The 17,439-nt window shown below is 34.1% G+C and overlaps 3 protein-coding genes across 3 annotated transcripts; all 3 read left to right on the forward strand.

The window, feature by feature from the left end:
* Window positions 1-694: 694 nt before the first annotated feature.
* LOC139899321 (RAN GTPase-activating protein 1-like) lies at window positions 695-3,587 on the forward strand. Its single transcript, XM_071882147.1, has 2 exons — window positions 695-788; window positions 1,695-3,587. Exon 2 carries the CDS (start codon window positions 1,706-1,708, stop codon window positions 3,326-3,328), a length of 1,623 nt encoding a protein of 540 aa, XP_071738248.1. The 5' UTR covers window positions 695-788; window positions 1,695-1,705; the 3' UTR covers window positions 3,329-3,587.
* Window positions 3,588-7,164: 3,577 nt separating this feature from the next.
* On the forward strand, window positions 7,165-14,011 carry LOC139899323 (probable transmembrane GTPase FZO-like, chloroplastic). Its single transcript, XM_071882148.1, has 11 exons — window positions 7,165-7,791; window positions 7,894-8,435; window positions 8,948-9,016; window positions 9,563-9,760; window positions 9,943-10,074; window positions 10,196-10,282; window positions 10,880-11,302; window positions 11,400-11,567; window positions 12,101-12,331; window positions 12,501-12,616; window positions 13,561-14,011. Exons 1-11 carry the CDS (start codon window positions 7,299-7,301, stop codon window positions 13,844-13,846), a joined length of 2,745 nt encoding a protein of 914 aa, XP_071738249.1. The 5' UTR covers window positions 7,165-7,298; the 3' UTR covers window positions 13,847-14,011.
* Window positions 14,012-14,525: 514 nt separating this feature from the next.
* On the forward strand, window positions 14,526-17,187 carry LOC139899324 (pentatricopeptide repeat-containing protein At4g02820, mitochondrial). Its single transcript, XM_071882149.1, has 2 exons — window positions 14,526-14,832; window positions 15,928-17,187. The coding sequence occupies exons 1-2, from the start codon at window positions 14,536-14,538 to the stop codon at window positions 17,185-17,187; spliced, it is 1,557 nt and encodes a 518-aa protein (XP_071738250.1). The 5' UTR covers window positions 14,526-14,535.
* Window positions 17,188-17,439: the final 252 nt, after the last annotated feature.

Consider the following 17,439-nt stretch of genomic DNA (forward strand, 5'->3'; position numbering starts at 1 on the left):
GAAAAAGTCGGGTCGTTACACCAATCACCATGCTTGGTCTTTATTTTGTGTTAAAAGCATGTGGTCGAAAATTGTATTTCGTACTTAATTCGTAAAACGGGCCGATGTGGGCCCGGTGTCGTAAAACTTGTTTTATTATAAAAACGTGTGAGTTTTACTTATTATAATATGTTGTGAAAACCGTTTCGTCTATAAGTGTCGGGAAGTGGTAGATCTTTAATCAAAATTTGGAAAAATCCGGACAGAACCTGATGGGCTCTGTGCACGCCGCGCACAGCAAGGGTTGCGCGCCGTGCACAGCAAGGGTTGCGCGCCGCGCACCCTTCTGTTATAAAAAAAAATATTTTTGCGTATTCGGTTGGATAACGGGTTGGGTCGTTACAACTTATGTAAAATGACTTCTCTCAACCTATCTAATGTACTACTTTTTACTTTTGCACTAATTTAATTTTTTTTTTTTTTTTTTTATGTAACCATTAGGGATGTTTTTATGTATAAATTGTATAGACGAAAATTGTAATGGTTTCTCTTCTAAATTGTTACGGTGTACTCCGTACTATTTATTTTCAAAAATCCAGTACTCTAGCTTCGTCCAAAATAACTGACTTGGGCTATCAATCAAGCCCGGCCCAAAAAGGCCCATTTACATATCTGGATACAAAAATAAGGGGGAAATAAAGAAGTTAACACGCTCCCTTAATTTCGGCCTCCTCCTATTCACTTTCAAAATCTCTCTCTGATAAGGGTTTCTGTTTTCACCGACGCTGCAAATAGTCGTTTTAACTCCGGTAACATATTTTAATCATTTTTTTATTATACTTACGTAATTTATTTATTTTTCTATTACGCATACATAACATGCGTATGCTTATACATAAATCAATAATAGTTGCTATACTAAATGAGCATTTATTTCAGATCTTGTGTATGTTATAAGTTAAATTAATCCGATCGTACTAATCTTGGTTTATTGATTGATGCTATAAAGGTCATTATTTGTTTGTTCCGTTATATAATCGGTACAAGAATCGGTAAAAACACGGTCAATAAAAGTCAACTCTATTAAAAGTGATATACATTCAATAATTAGGGTTGCATTTTGTATTTTGTGTTTAACTGAGTAATTTAATCAATTTATATCTGTTCTGAAACTTTAATTGCTATCGACATGTATACTTGTATAGTAAATAAAAAATCTCTTCTTTTTTGGGGGTTTGTATGATTTGATCATGTTGTTTACAATGTATGTGTTATGGTATTGAATTTAACAGTTTATGGATTCTTATTTCGTAGCTTTTATTTATTAGGGTTTTTGTATATGATTATGTTGATGCTATTTGATGTTTTTTGATGTTTAAAATTGCTAATGATGTTTATTTAAGTTTCATACATAGTCAATTTGTATTGAATCAAGCATATAAGCAACATATATACACTTTTGCAACCTTGCTCCTAATTGAGTTAATGAAATGAAAAGTACACAGGAAATGGGTCAAATGTACTAAAATAAATAAATAGGACAGATGTGCTAAAAAAGCTGCCGGAAGTGTATAAATCGTTATTAATGCTTAACCTTCACAATTACTTGTCCAAAATTGGGGATTGTTTTAGAAATAATATGTAAAATTATGTTATCTTTGACTAGTTGCAACTTGAAGCTAAAACATGTTCATGTCCTGGTTACAATCTTACAGGTTAATCTTGAATGGACTCTACCGAGCCAAAGCGCTTGCACTCGATCAAGTTGTGGCCTCCTAGCCATGGGACTCGGCTTGTGCTTGTGCAACGTATAGTAAAGAATCTGACCACACCATCCATTTTATCTAGAAAGTATGGTCTTTTAGGTAAAGAAGAAGCAGAAGAACATGCTAAACAAATTGAATCATCTGCATTCGACACTGCAAACCACTACTTTGAAAACGAGCCTGATGGTGATGGAGGATCTGCTGTACAACTATATGCTAAAGAATCCAGTAAGCTTATGGTGGAGGCTGTTAAAAGAGGCCCACAACAAAAAACGGTTCAAGAACCTGTATTTGAACCCGTTACCCAAACCCATGAAACTTTCTTTGATATCTCTAAAGGACCCCGGGCATTCATTGAAGAAGATGAAGCTAAAGAGCTTTTAAAACCGTTAAACGAGCCCGGAAACAAATATACTAAGATTTGTTTTAGTAATAGAAGTTTCGGTTTGGGTTCAGCCCGTGTTGCTGCGCCCATTTTGTCATCTGTTAATAAACAGTTGACCGAAGTTGACTTGTCTGACTTTATTGCCGGGAGACCTGAGGAACAAGCTCTTGAAGTTATGACCATTTTTTCAGCAGCTCTTAAAGACTGTGACCTAAGGTATCTTAACCTTTCAGATAATGCTTTAGGTGAAAAGGGTGTACGGGCTTTTAAACAGCTTTTAAGTTCACAAGGTAATCTTGAAGAGTTGTATTTGATGAACGATGGTATCTCAGAAGAAGCTGCAAAAGCTGTGTATGAATTAGTTCCGTCTACAAAGAAACTGAAAATTCTTCATTTTCATAACAATATGACTGGTGATGAAGGGGCGATTTCGATTGCTGGGCTCGTGAAAGAATCTCCTGTTCTTGAAGACTTTCGGTGTTCGTCGACACGTGTCGGATCCGAAGGGGGAGTTGTACTATCCGAAGCACTTGTGAATGCTGTTAATTTGAAAAAACTTGATCTTCGTGACAATATGTTTGGGGTTGAGGCTGGAATAGCCTTGAGTAAGGGTATTCCCGTCTTTTCTAATCTCACCGAGGTGTATCTCAGCTACTTGAATCTGGAAGATGAGGGCACATTGGCTCTCGTTGACGCTTTGAAAAATTCCGCTTCTGCCCTTGAAGTTCTTGATATGGCGGGAAATGACATTACATCCGAAGCAGCGTCTGCTTTGGCAGCTTGTTTGACCTCAAAAGCAGCTACTTTGACCAAACTTAATTTATCTGAAAATGAGTTGAAGGATGAAGGTGCTATTGTGATTGGTAATGCACTTAAAGACGGGTTTGAACGGTTGACCGAAGTTGACCTGAGCACTAATGGGATCAGAACGGCTGGAGCGCGTGTGTTGTCTCAGGCCGTTGTAGGTAAACCAGGGTTTAAGCTGCTGAACATAAACGCTAACTATTTAACCGATGACGGTGTTGATAGTGTGAAAGAAATATTCAAGAATTCTCCAAACGTTCTTGGTCTGTTGGATGACAATGATCCTGAAGGTGAAGAATATGACGATGAAGATGATGTGAAAGATGGTGATGATAATGAAGATGAGTTGGGATCGAAGCTCAAGAATCTTGAAATCAAGCAGGATGAAGAATAGAGTCATGTTTTTAATGCTTCTAAAGCTTACATTTACGCTGTAGTAGATGTCTTTAACATTATTTAGAGTCTAGTCCAGAATTAGGTTGAATGATATAATTTTGATCTATTATCAAACCTTATAGAGTTCTGGTACTATTTGTATTGTTGTAACTTTATGACTACTTGCTGCTTTCAAGTTCTTATTTTTCTTTTTCTTTTTTCGAAACGAGAATGTTACGCTCCATAATCATTTAGACTATTCCAGCCTCCTGGTTTCAGATTTGTGTTGCCTGTAGGATAATTTTGGTTCGATTTAGGTGGTTGCATTGGTTGGATCAAGTCGATGAAGATATTGGTTGTTGGATCAGATTTGTGTTACATGTAGGATCATTTTTGTTCAATTTGTGTTACTTGGTACTACATAGAAATGATGCAAACACCACAATAATTTGTTTGATTTTTCAACTTGAGTTGTGACTTGTGCAACAAAATATGCATGGTAGCAGGATGAGGGGTAAAGCTAACGATTTAGGGTTGAAATGGGTCATTTTTGGTATGGGTCAAAACGATCTTGACAGGTTTGGATTGATGATCATATTTTGCTGATGTAAAAAAGTTCTAGTGTGTTATTTTTATGTGACGAGATAACCAGGTTAGGTCGTGTAAATAAAAGTAAATTACCCACCCTATTTATGTAATTTCAACACGAAAAACCTTTCTTTTACGCGTTATTAATCCTTTTCTTGATAATTTTTTGATTAGCCCACTAGATTTAAAAGACAACAAACTGATCCATGGACAACTAAAGTGGTCTGATATGCCCACTTATTTTTGACAAATGATGACTATGATTATTAATAAAACATTGATCGTAATCATTAACTGTTTAGAAAAGGAAAAGCTTACTTTGCATTACTGCAAATAATGTCCACATAAAAAAAGAATCAAAATTTGTTTGGAGGTGAACTATCATCAGATCAATAATTAAACATTTTGACATCTAGTTTACATGAACTGTTTCTGCCCTTAAAGTTCTTGATATGGCGGGAAATGACATTACTTCCGAAGCAGCTTCTGCTCTGGCAGCTTGTTTGACCTCAAAAAAGGCCATTTTGACCAAACTAAATTTATCTGAAAATGAATTGAAGGATAAAGGGGCTATATAGTGATTGGGAATGCACTTAAAGTCGGGTTTGAACGGTTGACCGAAGTTGACTTGAGCACCAACGGAATTAGAACGGCGGGGGCATGTAGTTTGTCTCAGGCTGTGGTAGGTAAACCAAGGTTTAAGTTGCTGAACATAAACGCTGACTATTTATCCGATGAAGGTGTTGATAGTGTGAAAGAAATATTTAACTTTTTTGAATGTTCTTGGTCCGTTGGATTAGAATCATCCGGGAGGTGAAGAATACAACGATGAAGATGATGTGGACGAGGGTGATGATGATGAAGAGAGTTGGGATTGAAGCTTAAGAATCTTGAAATCAAGCAGGATGAAGAATAGAATCATGTCTTTTATGGTCTAAACGTTTATGGTTTTGTTCTAGTAGATTATGTGTTTGCATTATTCAAAATCTAGTCCAGAATTAGGATGTAAGACACTAAGATATATTCTTAATTCTCTTTTAGTGTTAGTGAAACTGTATTACTAAGACTCTTTGATATCTGGCCTTGTATTCGAGTTATCGCTTTGGATTAGAGGTGAGATTGTTACAACCACCTAAACTCTTCTAAGATGGCTATGTCTGTTTGCTTGTTTTGCTTCAAATTTCTGGTTACCGTAGCTCTTAGTGGTTTACTGGTACATGTGTCAAAATGGGCTGGATGACTGGCTGAATAGAAATACCTGTTTAGCAAGTTTTAATACCTGTTTAGCAAGTTTTAATCAATCAATGATGAGTGTTATAAGCATTAGAAAGTTAAGTACATATATCTACATTTTAGATTACTTTTGACCCATTTACCTTATAGTTTTTTAGTTTTATCAGTTTGACCCGTTAAAGATAAAACACACCTATTACTAAAGCCTATTGAATTGGTTCCAGATTGTCAAAATTGATGTTGTTAACTTGTTATGCAGTATGCACTATGCACTATGCATGTCTTCTTTCTTTCATATTGTACAACATATTTGCATGTCCTAATTTTTTAAAGACAACCTTTAGGGTTGTTATAAGAAATTTTCTTGTGATAATACTTGTTAAAGTCCACATAGACCCTGAAACCCAAACACAATTAAGATCAATCAAGAAATCAAAAAACATATTATATCCAACATACATTTGGCCTATTGGTATTGAACCAACAAGTGGTAAGTTCATTTCCAAAAGAAATATAATTGTGTGACTAATTTGCTGCTCTTAATAGAAGTATTAGTAATACAAATGGAATTGAAATTATAGAGAATCTAGTAAATGGTGGCTTCTTCATCATATCAGATGCTTCATCACCAACAGCTAGTAAGAATAGTAACATCATCACCACAACTCAGAAGCTGTTTAGTAAATTAGACCACCACTACTGTTTTTGAGCTAATAAAGAATATATGTACACAAAATAGATAGAGTGCCATAAAGATGGTATATCAAGACAATTTTGCGAACTATAAAAAAAATACAATTTTTCTTATTAGTTAGTCCTTAACTCCGTTTTAACTCTGATTTGTTTATTGGTAACCATTTAATGTTTGTAGTGCATGTTTTATATGTTATCTAAATCTAAATCTAATGTTAAAGACAATCCTATATTTTTTTGTATTCAGTTTTGTATGAATTTAAAATACTATTTTCTTTTTAACCACCCAGTTTTGCTTAAGTGGTTACTGAATTGCCCAATAAAACACACCACTCGGGTTGATTTCTGGCTATGCCACATCATTTAGAAAGATAATGTGATGAGAGGATGCGCGTAATGCGCAATTTACACTGTACCAAATCTCGTACGGGGGCTTGATTAACCGAAGTTTACCCTCTATGAGGAGGCAATGTGTTCGTTCACAGCTGTTTGTTGTTTTTCTCGCTAATCCAAAAAAATTTACTATTTTCTAAGTATAGAGAACTTAACTTAAATTATTGATTAATTTATTGGGTGTATTTATTTATCTAGTCTAAATATTCAACATTGAATATTCAAATTTTTTTCACAGTGAATGTCATGTCTTTCTAAATATATTAACACCATCGTCTCACAAAAATATCAACCTTATTATTTTCATATGTTTTAAAATATTTGTTCATTTTTTAAAAAATAACTAAAAATTTGAGTATAAAACTTTCCATTTTATTTTACTACATTATGTAATATATATACTCTTAAACATTTAATTATTAAATATTTTAATGAAACTTACTTTAAATCTAAAAAAATTATTTTATAATAATAAATATTACAGAGTATAAATTTTCAAATAACAGTTCTTAAAATTGTCATTAAAAATTATTACATGCATATTATGATTGTAAAATTCAAATAACCACTCATTTTCTAGACTTTTTTCTCCGTTGGTCCTTCACTTATAAATGAAATCGCAATCTGAGTCCCTCAAGTTTTTTTTTGATTTTCGAGTCCTTTAAATTGTAAAATTTAGCAATCCGAGTCCTTCCGTCAGTTTGCCGTCTAAATCGACCGTTAAGTACTGTCACGTGATTAACACGTGATGAGCATTTTCATCTTATTATTTCATTTTCAGTCTTTTTTGTTCTGTTAGTCCCTCGTTTTTACAATGTTTAACTAGGGTGATCCCTTCTTTTTAACAATTGTTGCGTGTAAGGTTGTTAACGAATCGAGTATTTGTCTAACTGTAATTTACAGTATTTTCAATTGTTATGAAATCTCACTCTACCATATCTATCATAATCTTCATTCATCCCCTCCACAGAAACTTCAAAAGATAACACACATTAAACACACTCAACAACACACACTCACCCAATACATACAATTTCTGTATCTGTACACCTTCTCCAAACACTAACAATCTCAGAACTCTAATGATATCTCTCCATCACTCAATCTCGTTCCACCGACCAATCATCACCGAACAACATCTCAATTTTTTCCACCACCGCCGTCCGCCGTCGTTATATAATATACACCGTCGTCGCGCTACCGTAACCTGCATCGAAAAAAACGGCTCATTCATTGCAAATACGAATCGAAATCAACAACAACAACAACCGGAACGGACATTATTTCCCGGCGGATATAAGCGGCCGGAGATTAAAATTCCGAACGTTGTGCTTGAATTAAACCCTAATGATGTGTTGGATGATGAAATGAAGGTGATTGAGGTTGTAGATCAAGCGGTTTCAGGAATTGTTGGTGTTGTGGTGTTGAATAGTGGTGATGGAAGTGGTAGGGTTTTATATGATGCTGCTTGTATGTTGAAATCAGTGATTAGAGATAGGGCTTATTTGTTGATTGCTGAAAGAGTTGATATTGCTACTGCTGTGAATGCCAGTGGTGTTGTCGTTTCAGATCAAGGTTAGAAAGTGTTTAATTCTAAAAGTCAAAGTCAACGTTGGTCTAATTATAAATTTGTACAGTATTAAATAACATGCTTATATTTACCATAATCTGGTACAGGTTTACCTGCCATTGTGGCAAGGAATACGATTATGGATTCAAAATCAGACACTGTTTTTCTTCCATTGGTTGGAAGAAAGGTGCAAAATTCAAACGCTGCTATGAATGCTTCAAGCTTTGAAGGTGCTGATTTTATAATATATGATAAAAATAAAGAAGAAAGCATTGAGGAAGTATCAGTCTCTGTGATCAATCAAGTTAAAATTCCAACTTTTGTGACTGTTGATACACTTGATAAGGATAGCTTAATCAACGAGATGACATTTTTGTTACAATCTGGAGCAAGTGGTTTAGTTGTTTCACTGCAAGGATTGAAGTTGCTAGGTAACGATGCTTTGGATAAGATATATAGCTTTCAGGCATCCGATAAAAGAATGGAAGGTCTAAGTGACGGTTTAGAGTTTGACCGGTCAAACGGTTTTCCTGGTGGAAAGGGGTTGGCCGGATTTATTAATTTGGAGGATCGAGAAGCGCAGTTGATAGAAACCGAGCGATCACTGCTACTTGAAGCAATCAATGTTATCAAGAGAGCTTCACCTATGGTGATCTTTTAATCATAAAACTTGTTGAATCTTAAAAAAGGCTGGATCAGGTTGGGTTATCACAAAGTACTTCTTGTCCAAACAAGTTACATATAGAATAAGTAAATAGTGTCAAATATGATCATAAAGTAAACTTGTTTTAATAATAAATTGATTTTTTTGAGTATAATTGTTTAAGAGGTTAATGCACTAAAGATAACCTTTTGACCATTTTATATTTAAGACGGGCCAAATGGGTAAATCAAGTTTTTGGTTACATGGAAATGTATTGAACGAATCGAAACCGTCCCTAAATGTATTTAATATGGATATGGATATAGCCTCCTTAGTTGTTCTATCTTAAGATTTAGATCAACAATATAATGTTATAATTTCCTTAGTCATCTATAAGGTAGTGTTTGGTTTGGGTTTTTGGGAATGGAAATTGGTATGGGTTTAAATAAAGTTGATATTCAAATATTTTACATTTACAAAACTAATAATAAGTTGGTTGGATTTATTTGTATATGCAGATGGAAGAAGTGTCGCTTCTCAGTGATGCCGTTTCACACCTCAGTGAGCCGTTCTTACTGGTTATAGTGGTAATTGTGCGCTGAACTTCAACAACTTCTGGTTCCGCTGGTATACATTGGTACTAGCTCTGAATTTCAAATGAGTTTTTTTTGTTCTTGTTACAAAATCACTTTCAAATAGGGGTTTATTAGATATTTTTTTTTATCAAAAACAGAAATTCGGGCATGGTAATTACTTTAGTAAAAGAGGATTCTGATTTACTGCTTATTTCGGGTCAAAATGATTAGATATGGAAAACAGGTTTGCAGTTGATAAAAAAATTCATTTTGAACATTAATGCAAGCATTTTATATCATTAGCTTTTATAAACGGATCATCTGATTTTTGCGTTTTCAGATTACAACTATCGCTAAAAAACATACATCCAAACTCCCGGTGTGAAAAAAAGTGTGACATACTTCTTCCAATAAATAATATTGAACGTATATAATTTGGAAAATTTTTGCTGTAGCTTGTATGTCTTCTGTTACTTGTCTTTGTTACGATTCTTGATGATTTGTAGTTTTTATTTTTCTTCTATGGTCTTAAATTTTCTAAAACCTTGAAGTTTACAGGGTGAATTTAATTCTGGAAAGTCAACTTTCATAAACGCTCTTCTTGGGAGGAAGTACCTAAAAGACGGAGTTATTCCTACAACAAACGAGATTACTTTTTTAAAATATTCTGAGCTTGATTCTGATGAACAACAACGTTGCGAAAGGCACCCAGATGGACAATATATATGTTATCTACCAGCACCAATACTTGAGAATGTGAGTAGTTATATATTTTTCTGGAGGTAACCAATATACATTGAATATTCATCAGTTAATATTTGACACTTGTGTTAAAAAAGTTTTTGAATAACCTGTCAAAGGTAACAGATAACTTGAGTTGATAATTTGTAAATGGGTTGAAATTGCCACTCTAATATGTTTAATAATTGGTGAAACAGATGATCATTGTTGATACGCCAGGAACCAATGTGATTCTTCAAAGACAGCAGCGGCTGACTGAAGAATTTGTTCCTCGAGCAGATTTGCTTCTTTTTGTTATTTCTGCAGATCGTCCATTGACTGAAAGTGAGGTATAATAGCATATTCTAATAGTCATCAACTATAAATGGATCCATGATCCGCCCATTTATATACTCCTGACACGTTTGATTTTTTCAAAGCTCATTGTGGATTTCATATGGTGTTTTTTAGGTTTCCTTCTTACGTTACACACAACAATGGAAGAAAAGAGTCGTGTTTGTGTTGAATAAATCTGATATATACCAGACTCCCATTGAGGTTTATTAAATCTCTTTTTTTTTTCTTTTTTTTTTTTTTTTGGTGTGGTGGTGGTGGTGGTGGTGGTGTGGGGGGGGGGGGGGGGGGGGGGGGGGGGGGATGTTCAGTTTTGTTATTTTCTACCAACTTAATTATTTGAAGAAGGTAAAGAGTTGTACGAGAAAACCAATATACAAGGTGTATTATAAATCTAGACAAACTAGTCATATTTAGAGGTGGTAATTTTGACCCATTTACATATGAATGGGTTGTTGTCTCAGCATATGTGTTACCTCCAACGGGTCAATGTTTTAGTCAAAAAGTGTTCCGGCTAAACCCTACCAAGCGGTACAAAAGTGACCTCTTTATACAAAATCCTGTAATTACTCTTTACCCAATCTGCCCATTTTCTAAACTAAATTCATTACCTTTTATCATCTACTTATTTATTTTTTACCCTTAAGGTCCCAATAATTACTAATTGAATGAACATTTAACCCCCTCCCTCCCAGTTATTTATAGCAAGTGGTTCTTTTACTAAAATAACAAGAATTAGGTGGTGTTACGAGTTGTTTGGTTTCATTCGTTTATCATGTTTTATCCGATTATTAAATGCAGCTTGAGGAAGCAATTGGGTTTATCAATGAGAACACACAGAAGGTGTTGAATAATGAAGTAACATTATTCCCTGTATCCGCACGATCCGCCCTTAAACGAAAACTATCGACCATATCTGATATTAAAGAGCATGAAAACGATTCCCATTGGGAGACAACTAGCTTTTATGCGCTCGAGAAGTTCTTATATAGTTTCTTAGACACTTCAACAAGTACAGGGACTGAAAGAGTCAAACTTAAACTCGAAACACCAATTGCAATTGCAGAGCAACTAATTTCTGCATCACAAAAGCTCGTTGAACGAGATTGTCAGCAGGCTAAAAAAGATTTGGTTTCGATAAACGAGCTAATAAATAGTGTAACAGACTACGCGTTTAAGATGGAAACCGAAAGCATATCTTGGAAGAAACAATCTCTGTCACTGGTATGATATCTAGTAGTTAATATATATGTCAAGTATTGGTTATTTAAAATTTAATAAACTATTGGTTTGTAAAGCTGTTAGAAATGTTGAATTGCAGATAGATAAAACTCAGTCACGCATTGTGGATGTCATCGTTTCAACTTTGCGATTATCGAATATTGATATTGTAGTGTCGTACGTTTTTAGAGGAGGTAATAAGTCCCCGATGCCTGCTGCTGCAAGTGTTAGAAATGACATTATTGGTCCTGCATTATTGGAATCACAGGTAAGAAACTGTTTTTTTTATTATTATTATTAGTTTCATTTCAATATATTATATTATATTATATTATACTATACTATATATCAATTGAGCAAATGCCAGTTACTGTTCATTAGCATTTTTTTATTTCGAAAGGGTATGTTCGTCATTTTACACCATGGTTGTACTTTTGATATCCTTATCCACCTCTCCTCTCCTGATACTTCTGGCGATTTTTCCCCTCCTTCATTGGAATCAGTTAAGTTGTTTCTAAAGGGTAATTGTGATACATCGTTTAATACATAAGGGTTTATTTGTCTTATGTTTTATCTCTAATGGTCAAAATGGTAAAATTAGAAATTATTTTCAAATGAGTGATAAATGAGTGGAAATTCACCCAAGAAATGTATATTTAAAGACTAAAACATCCTAGATCACTTACTATAAAAGTTCAATTGTCATTGCAATGATATAGTATTACTTTAGATGTAGTTTTTTTTTTTTCTTTCAGACTTCCCGATTTCTTGTTTTTATCGAGAATTTTTCTACGTGTGCAGAAATTGCAAGGGGAATATGCTGCGTGGCTTCAATCAAACAATGCTCGTGAAATCAAATATTATGAAGAAACTTTTGAACAAAGATGGGCTTCTTTTAAGGATTCAGGCAACCGATTTCTTTCAGAAACTCGTAAACTGGTCGAGAGAAGAAATGAATTCGGTATCGAAGTAGTAGATGATTTCAGTGCTGCTGCCGCTTCTAAGTTATTTGAGGAAGAAATTCGTGAAGTGGTGAGCTTTATTTACTATTATTAAACTATTCTTAATGAATGAATGTTACATTCATTCTTGTCAAATGATATAACAATTCAGATAATAGCTTATGTCATTTTTACTCATTTCTTTTGTAAGTTTACTACTGACTGGGACGTTTTTTATTAATCTGTTTTCCCGGTTACAGTTCTTGGGGACTTTTGGTGCAATAGGAACGGCCGGATTATTAGCGTCACTTCTGACATCAGTGTTACCAACCACTTTAGAAGATCTTCTAGCTCTTGGCCTTTGCTCTGCTGGAGGGTAATTTATCTTACCTTTATTGTAATTTATTCCATTACTAGTTTCATATATTGATGTTCTGGGGCTTAAAAGTGAATTCTTGATTTTTTTATAATGTAGATGTATTTATAAATACAAATAACTATTTTTTGTTATATAAATTCTTTTCGAAAACAATGTTTCTAGGTCAGCGGTCAGCCCAGTCATGTTTTGAGTTTTGCCCCATTGAAAAGTTTACCCATTTTGACTTGAACCCATATATAGATGTTGTGAGGCTTAAATGTGAATTCTTGATTTTTTAATGTACATGCATTTATAGATGCAAATAACTATTTTTTGTTATATAAATTCTTTTGGAAAACAATGTTTCTAGGTCAGCCCGGTTCTGTTTTGAGTTTTGACTCATTGAAAAGTTTACCCATCTTCACTTGAACCCATGAATTGATGTTGTGAGGCTTAAATGTGAATTCCTGATTTATTAATGTATATGTATTTACAGATACAAATAACAATTTATTGTTATATAAAATCTTTTAAAAAAACGATGTTTCGCACTCAGCCCGGTCCTGTTTTGAGTTTTGACCCATTGAAAAGTTTACCCATTTTGACTTGAACCCATATATTGATGTTGTTAGGCTTAAAAGTGAATTCTTGATTTTTTTTTATGTAAATGTAATTATAGATGCAAATAACTACTTTTTGTTATATAAATTCTTTTGGAAAACGATGTTTCTAGGTCAGCCCGGTCCTGTTTCGAGTTTTGACCCATTGAAAAGTTCACCAATTTTGACTTGAACCCGTTTTAAACCTTTAAAGAGGACTGTTGATAGCCTTAATTAGCTCATTTAAACCCGTTTTAAACCTTTATAGAGGACTGCTGAGTTTTGACCCATTGAAAAGTTTACCCATTTTGGCTCATTTAAACCTTTTCCGGGTTTACCTAATTAAATCTTTTTTTGTGACAGTTACATTGCAATTGCAAGTTTCCCAGTTCGTAGGCAAAAGGTGATAGATAAAGTAAAGAGGACTGCTGATAGCTTGGCGCGTAAACTTGATGAAGCAATGCAGAAAGATCTGTTGGAAACAACAGAAAGTCTAGCAAACTATGTCAAACTTGTCGGTAAGCCTTATCAAGAATTGGCACAAAGTAGATTAGATGAACTTGTGAAGAATCAAGATGAATTGACAAAAATGGAGGAAAGAATTAAATCATTACAAATTGATGTTCAAAATCTCCATAGGTCATCATAAATTAGTTAAATAATGGAACTTATAGTAGACCCTTTTGAAGGTCATTCAAGTGTTCTTGAATCTTGTTAAGTTTACACTATGCATTATATGTGGCAACCACATCTTGTATGTTGTATCATATTGTATTTGTTCAACTGAAACTTTATATAGTTTAATGATATTGATTGATTTATATGTGTAAAATCTTTCAATAAAGTAAATACTTCATATAACTTCAAACTCCTACCATTTTATCTGCTGTTTGGCTTGGTTTTTAGAAAGAGTGTTTCAGCACATCACTATTTTGTACCTGTTTTTTTTTTTATGGCTTTGTCGACATTGAATATTCTCATTTGTTACCCAAACACGTGTTAGAAGGAAGCCGCATTGGTTACTCGGTGTGCTTTGGATTAAAACGAGTAGTTTAGAGCATACACCTTTATTCATCACAACAGAATCCTTGAGAAAACCTCCCCTGAATTCGAACGTGCGCTAACTAGAACTCAGATCTTAAACGAGAGCTTATACTACTCAATTCGAACGTGCTTTGAATTAAGAGGTGGTTATTTTAGTTGAATTTTGTATGTATAAAATAGACTATAAATCGCCTTAAGGGAAAAAAAAAAAAAAAAAAAAAAAAAAAAAACTATAAATCTTATATAAATACCAATAAACAAGGTCCAGCAGAGCGTCACTTCACTACCCAAACTATGCTCCGTTTTGCTCGGCGGTCACTCACCGTCATCCGTCATTACTCGGCGACCACCTCCGTAGCCAATCCACCACCCTCACAACAACCTCCACGTGTCACCTCCGCCCGGAAAAATAACGCCGTCGGAGGAAGAGACACCTTAGGTCGAAGACTCCTAAGTTTAATTTACACAAAACGCAGCGCAGTTATCGCAATTAAAAAATGGAAAGATGAAGGAAATTTAGTTCGTAAATACGAACTTAATCGAATTGTTCGGGAGCTCAGAAAATTAAAGCGCTATAAACACGCCCTTGAGGTATAGTATTTAATTGCATTCTTAATTTAATTGAAATTATGTATGTATTATGTATTTGCATCTGTTTTGTATATATGTCTGCGTTGTGAATTATTAAATAATGATATGATATATGTTTCATCTCAGGGATATAGATATAGTAATTTAATTTTGGTTTTAGTTGATGCGTTGCTTGTATTGAATTAGTTACTCATAGTTGAGACCTAGTTTATAGCACCTATTAAACGTATGAATTTAGAAACTAATATTTCAAAATCATTCTAAAAGCCATTGTTTGTTTAAATTCTAACAGGTTTAATAGCTGAAAATAATTAACTATGAAATGGATAGTAGTTTTACAACAGATATTCAAAATCAGAAGATCAAATCAGAAATGAAGTGAAAGAGTGTTGTCAATTGGTCATGTATTGTAATTTGAACGGTTTAACGCTATCATAGTGGACTCATTCCCGGAATCGAGGGCGTCGAGACTGAAAATCAAGATTTTATGCCAATTGTGACTCAAAGTATAATAGGATTACACCAGGAATAAACCGAATAATATATGGAGATAAAAAATTGGGAAGACTAAATAAAGTTTTGCACTTTTGCCAATTTTGTTAGTGTCATTAGCTCAAAAAAAAAAAAAAAGAATTACCAAACTTTTTGAAGTGCGCTTTTGGTTGGTATATTGGTAGAAAGGTTGGATCTTTCGGATGTGATCCAACACTCCTGATCAGTACCTTACATTTATCTCACATCGTGACATGAATAGTCAGTATATTTAGCCCAACTCAGTTGACTTTGTGACTTTTTAATTTTTTAACATCGTTTAGATGTGCATTATCAAAGTGACTCTTCGTACCAGAAAATTCACATGTTTAAGGGATGTCTGGTCTGCTTATTGCTTATTTTTATACTTGATAAACAATTCCAAACACTATTAATGGGAGGTTGGCACATACAACATACTTATTCTTTTAAGCAGATAAACACTATAAAATAAGCAATTCCAAATACCTAGGCTTTAGTTGCTTAGATTTGGAGATAGCTAATTTCATCCTAATATGTCAGTATTCAAGTACTTAATACTTATTCTCTTGTAATAATATATAGATTTGTGAATGGATGACACTGCAACAAGATATCAAGTTGGTAGAAGGAGATTACGCGGTTCATTTAGACTTAATCGCAAAAATCCGTGGTATAAACAGCGCAGAGAAATTTTTCTTAGACCTACCAGATCGAATGAAAGGCCAGTCAACATGCACGGCCCTTTTACATACTTACGTCCAACATAAAGACTCGTCAAAAGCCGAGGCTTTAATGGACAAAATATCAGAATGCGGTTTTGTAAAATACCCTCTTCCTTTTAACCATATGATGTCACTTTACATCTCAAACGGTCAATTCGAGAAGGTGACCAAAATTTTTAAGGATTTACAAAATAACACTTCACCGGATATTGTTACTTATAATCTATTGTTAACCGCGTGTAACGCACGGGGTGATAGTGTCGCTGCAGAAAAGATTTTTCTAGAGCTTAAGAAAACAAAGGTGGACCCCGATTGGGTAACGTTTAGTCTTCTAACGAGTATGTATTTGAAAACTTCACGATTTGAAGATGCGTTGTTTAGTGTTAAAGAAATGGAGAAACGAGTTTGTAGAAAAGTTCGGGTTGCGTTTTCTTCGATTATTACTCTTTATACAGGGTTAGAGAAAAAGGAAGATGTTTATAGGATATGGAAGAAAATGAAATCGATGTTTCGTAAGCTAAATGATGCAGAATATCATTGCATGATAACCTCGTTAATAAAACTTAACGAGGTTAACGAAGCAGAAAATGTTTACTCTGATTGGGAGTCTGTTTCTGGGACTGGCGATTCGCGGGTCCCGAATTTGATCCTGGCAGTTTATATTAACAGACATGATATGAGTATGGCGGAAAACTTTTTAAGCAAACGAATGGTTGAGGAAGGAATAGTTCCAAGTTACACTACATGGGAGCTTTTTACGTACGGTTATTTACATGAAAAACAAATGGATAAAGTTTTGGAATGTTTCAAGAAAGCTATCGGGTCGGTAAAAAAGTGGGACCCAAATGAAAAATTTGTTCGACAAGTGTTTAAAATGCTTGAAGAAAATGGTAACGTTGAAGGTGCCGAGGAACTTTTAGCAGTTATTCGTGATGCGGGTCATGTGAGTACCGATATATATAATTTGGTTCTTCGTGTGTATGCAAAAGCTGGTAAAATGCCGTTAATTGTAGGCGAGCGGATGAAGAAGGACAAAGTGTTGTTGAATGATGAAACACATGAGCTTATAAAGGTAACGAGCAAAATGTGTGTTGGTGAAGTTTTGACTCATATTTCATAAGAAAATGGGATTTGCTTGTTTGAAAATATCAGGTTATTTTGACTATTCGAAGTCCTGAATAGTGTTCAAACAGGAAATTGGAGGATTAAAGGTTGGTATATGTTAACCCTAATTCATGAATTTGTATACCTTAAATTAGGTTTAGAATTGCTTATCAAAAGAATTGTAATTGTAATGTCCCCCAATTTCGTATTCATACTATACTTAATAGCAGTTGCGGATCAATTTATAAAATGTGAAGGTAGTATGTTA

This window comes from Rutidosis leptorrhynchoides, chromosome 3 (assembly GCF_046630445.1).
Source record: "Rutidosis leptorrhynchoides isolate AG116_Rl617_1_P2 chromosome 3, CSIRO_AGI_Rlap_v1, whole genome shotgun sequence".
In the NCBI taxonomy this organism is placed as follows: domain Eukaryota; kingdom Viridiplantae; phylum Streptophyta; class Magnoliopsida; order Asterales; family Asteraceae; genus Rutidosis; species Rutidosis leptorrhynchoides.

Excerpts from the sequence above, each read along its gene's own strand:
- LOC139899323 (XM_071882148.1), top strand. The coding sequence starts at position 7,299 with ATGATATCTCTCCATCACTCAATCTCGTTCCACCGACCAATCATCACC. Across the intron at positions 9,761-9,942 it reads CAGCACCAATACTTGAGAAT|ATGATCATTGTTGATACGCC; the intron begins GTGAGTAGTTAT and ends TTGGTGAAACAG. Across the intron at positions 12,332-12,500 it reads AGGAAGAAATTCGTGAAGTG|TTCTTGGGGACTTTTGGTGC; the intron begins GTGAGCTTTATT and ends TCCCGGTTACAG.
- LOC139899324 (XM_071882149.1), top strand. The coding sequence starts at position 14,536 with ATGCTCCGTTTTGCTCGGCGGTCACTCACCGTCATCCGTCATTACTCG. Across the intron at positions 14,833-15,927 it reads GCTATAAACACGCCCTTGAG|ATTTGTGAATGGATGACACT; the intron begins GTATAGTATTTA and ends AATAATATATAG.
- LOC139899321 (XM_071882147.1), top strand. The coding sequence starts at position 1,706 with ATGGACTCTACCGAGCCAAAGCGCTTGCACTCGATCAAGTTGTGGCCT.